This window comes from Bos indicus x Bos taurus, chromosome 1, assembly GCF_003369695.1.
Source record: "Bos indicus x Bos taurus breed Angus x Brahman F1 hybrid chromosome 1, Bos_hybrid_MaternalHap_v2.0, whole genome shotgun sequence".
Taxonomy (NCBI): domain Eukaryota; kingdom Metazoa; phylum Chordata; class Mammalia; order Artiodactyla; family Bovidae; genus Bos; species Bos indicus x Bos taurus.
The window spans coordinates 125,466,548-125,469,025 of record NC_040076.1 but is presented as its reverse complement, the minus strand read 5'-3'; the positions used below and the strand labels follow the sequence as shown (position 1 = coordinate 125,469,025).

Here is a 2,478-nt window from a genome sequence, read left to right as displayed (position 1 = left end):
GCAAAAAAAAAAAAAAAAAATTCAGATGGGTTTTATGGAATACATTAAAGTAAACAGGAATCTGGGATCTATACAAACCATTTAGCTCCTTCTCAATAGTTTAACCAGAGTCCCTACAGTAGAATAATTCACAGTTGTATCATGACACACATAGGCCTCCAAAAAATACTGTGTAAAAAAAGTAGCTGAGAACTCTCAAGCAGCTTGCCCTGATGTCCAGTTCAAGTGTATGCAATGCAGAAGGGCTGCAAAATTCAAAACTACATGACAAAGAAAATTCAGTGCAGATCACAGGCTTTGATAAATTATGAAAAACCATTGTATATATTACTATTTAAATAACATCTGAGAAAACATTTTGAAATAATTAACATGTGTTCACAGTCCATGCATTTTCTAGCAGGTTAAACCCTGGGTTTGTGTCTCCTTGCTGATTTTCTACAAAGGTCTATTCCTCGACAAATCCAAGCATTCCTCAGAACCAAATGGAAGTACCCAGGGATTTCGTCTACTTACCCTCTTTACTCCATGCCTGACCTCACAAGTGTCACTTGCTATTACCTCTGGCGGAGAAGACGACTGGAAAATCGAACCGTTTGGGGTTTTAGTGGGGGTTTTATTCGCTGCCTTAGAAGAATCCCTGATGCCACAGACACCATCTGAATTTTCTCCAAGGACAAGAACCAGCTGCCCTATCCCTCCCATTTGCCCCACCTCCCTCTTCCAAAGCCCCAGGTGCGCTGAGACCCTCCTGCCTTGCTGGACTTTCCCCCTGTGGTTTCGCAGCACCCTCCTCAAGCAAAAAAGGAAACACGACAAAACTTCAAAACAAACCAACAACAGAAACTCCCAACAAACTGGTGGGCGAGCCGGCAGCCTCCCCCAAGGAGGAGGCTCACTTTTTACTGCAGAATTCGGCGTTGCTGAGGAACTTCTTGATGACCAGCCCCAGGCAGACGACCAGCAGCAGCATGTAGCCCACGGTGCCCAGGAAGGTGGGCGCGTCCGGTGGCTCCTTGAGGAACTGGCGCAGGCCCTCCTCAACGTAGTACACCTGATCGTAGATGCTGAGGAAGGTGAAAATGTGGAAGAGCTGGTGGCTGTGGCCGATGATGTCGAAGAGGCCCGGCTGGATGCGCTCGGGGATCTTGCTCACGTTGAAGAAGGCAGCCACCACCAGCCAGAAGTAGCGGCGGTAGAAGTGCACGAAGAGCGTGGGGTTCTCCCCGCGCAGGTCAAAGAGCCAGCTCTCCAGCATGATGGGGCAGGCCATGCTCAGCGGCATGATGAAGACGAAGGTGCGCAGCGCGAACGGGTAAGAGCACCAGTCGGTGCGGCTCTTGCAGCAGGCCACGGTGCAGGCCACCGCCAGCACGAAGGCCACGGGCAGCACGAGCGCGCGGTAGGCGGCGATGAGGCCCGTGCAGTCCACGTGCCAGCCCAGGCGCTGCTGCACGTACGGGGTCATCACCCGGGCGTCCAACAAGCTCAGGCCTGGCAACAGGTAGTAGTAGTAGGCCACGGTGCTCCCGAAGCCGTAGTAGCTGATGGACGCGTAGTCCAGGTAGAAGAAGGCGGCGCGCAGGCGCAGCGAGAGGCAGCTGAACACGTGCGCCGTGCAGCTCATGGCGAAGGTCAGCAGCACGCCCGACGCGTAGCACCACAGCGGCAGCAGCCACGGATGGTGGAAGGGCACGTCGCGGCCGCTCAGGAAAAAGAGGCGGCAGAACTTGCTCAGGAACAGCAGCAGAGGGATGAAGTGCGTCCAGAAGTTGAGCGTCTCATTGGTGGGCTTCAGCACCGAGGCCAGGCACTCCTGCGCCGTGCACGGCAGCCGCCGGTAGCCCGACAGGATGAAGCACTCCACGAAGTCGTCGGGCACCTCGTCCCAGCGCAGCAGCGGCTTGGCGGATGCCGGGGAGTCCCCGGAGGCCAAGGCGTGGGGACGCGAGGCGGCCTCCGAAGCCGCCGCGATCGTGCCAGGCGGGCCCTTTGTGCCCGCGCTCCGGAGCTGCAGGCGCCGCGGCATGGTGCCCAGGGCTTGGCTAGGACGCGCACCGGCGACCTCTGGCGCCGGCTCCGGCGCGCACGCCGGTCCCCGCCGGCTGCCGTCGGAGCCTTTGTGCGCGCGCCGGGGGCGTCGCTGCAGGTTCAGGAGAAGACCAGAGCCTCTGAACAACCGTTCCTAAAAAATAAAGAAATAAATACAAATAATCACCGATCTCAAGCCGCGTACCAACCGGCAGGAGTCCGCGGGGCACGGCGGCCCCTTCGCCAGGCTCCCCGCTACCGGCTCGCGGCCGCCCGCGCTGCGGCAGCGGCGGCGGCGCGACTGACTGCGGCGGCAGCGGCGCTGCTGCGGTGACTGGGCATCGCGCGGTGCGGGCGCAGACGCCGCCGCCCCCGGCTCGGGAGGCGGGGATGGGGGGAGCGGAGGCGCTGGAGGGAGGGAGGGACGGGAGCACCGAGGCAGGGCGG

At 58.6% G+C, this 2,478-nt stretch overlaps 1 protein-coding gene across 1 annotated transcript; it reads right to left on the bottom strand.

Annotated features, from left to right (window-relative positions):
• Positions 1 to 595: 595 nt before the first annotated feature.
• PAQR9 (progestin and adipoQ receptor family member 9) lies at positions 596 to 2,112 on the bottom strand. Its single transcript, XM_027544210.1, has one exon. It carries the CDS (start codon positions 2,027 to 2,029, stop codon positions 896 to 898), a length of 1,134 nt encoding a protein of 377 aa, XP_027400011.1. The 5' UTR covers positions 2,030 to 2,112; the 3' UTR covers positions 596 to 895.
• Positions 2,113 to 2,478: the final 366 nt, after the last annotated feature.

Bases quoted from the DNA above. Each gene is read 5' to 3' on its own strand.
- PAQR9 (XM_027544210.1), bottom strand. From the start codon at position 2,029: ATGCCGCGGCGCCTGCAGCTCCGGAGCGCGGGCACAAAGGGCCCGCCT.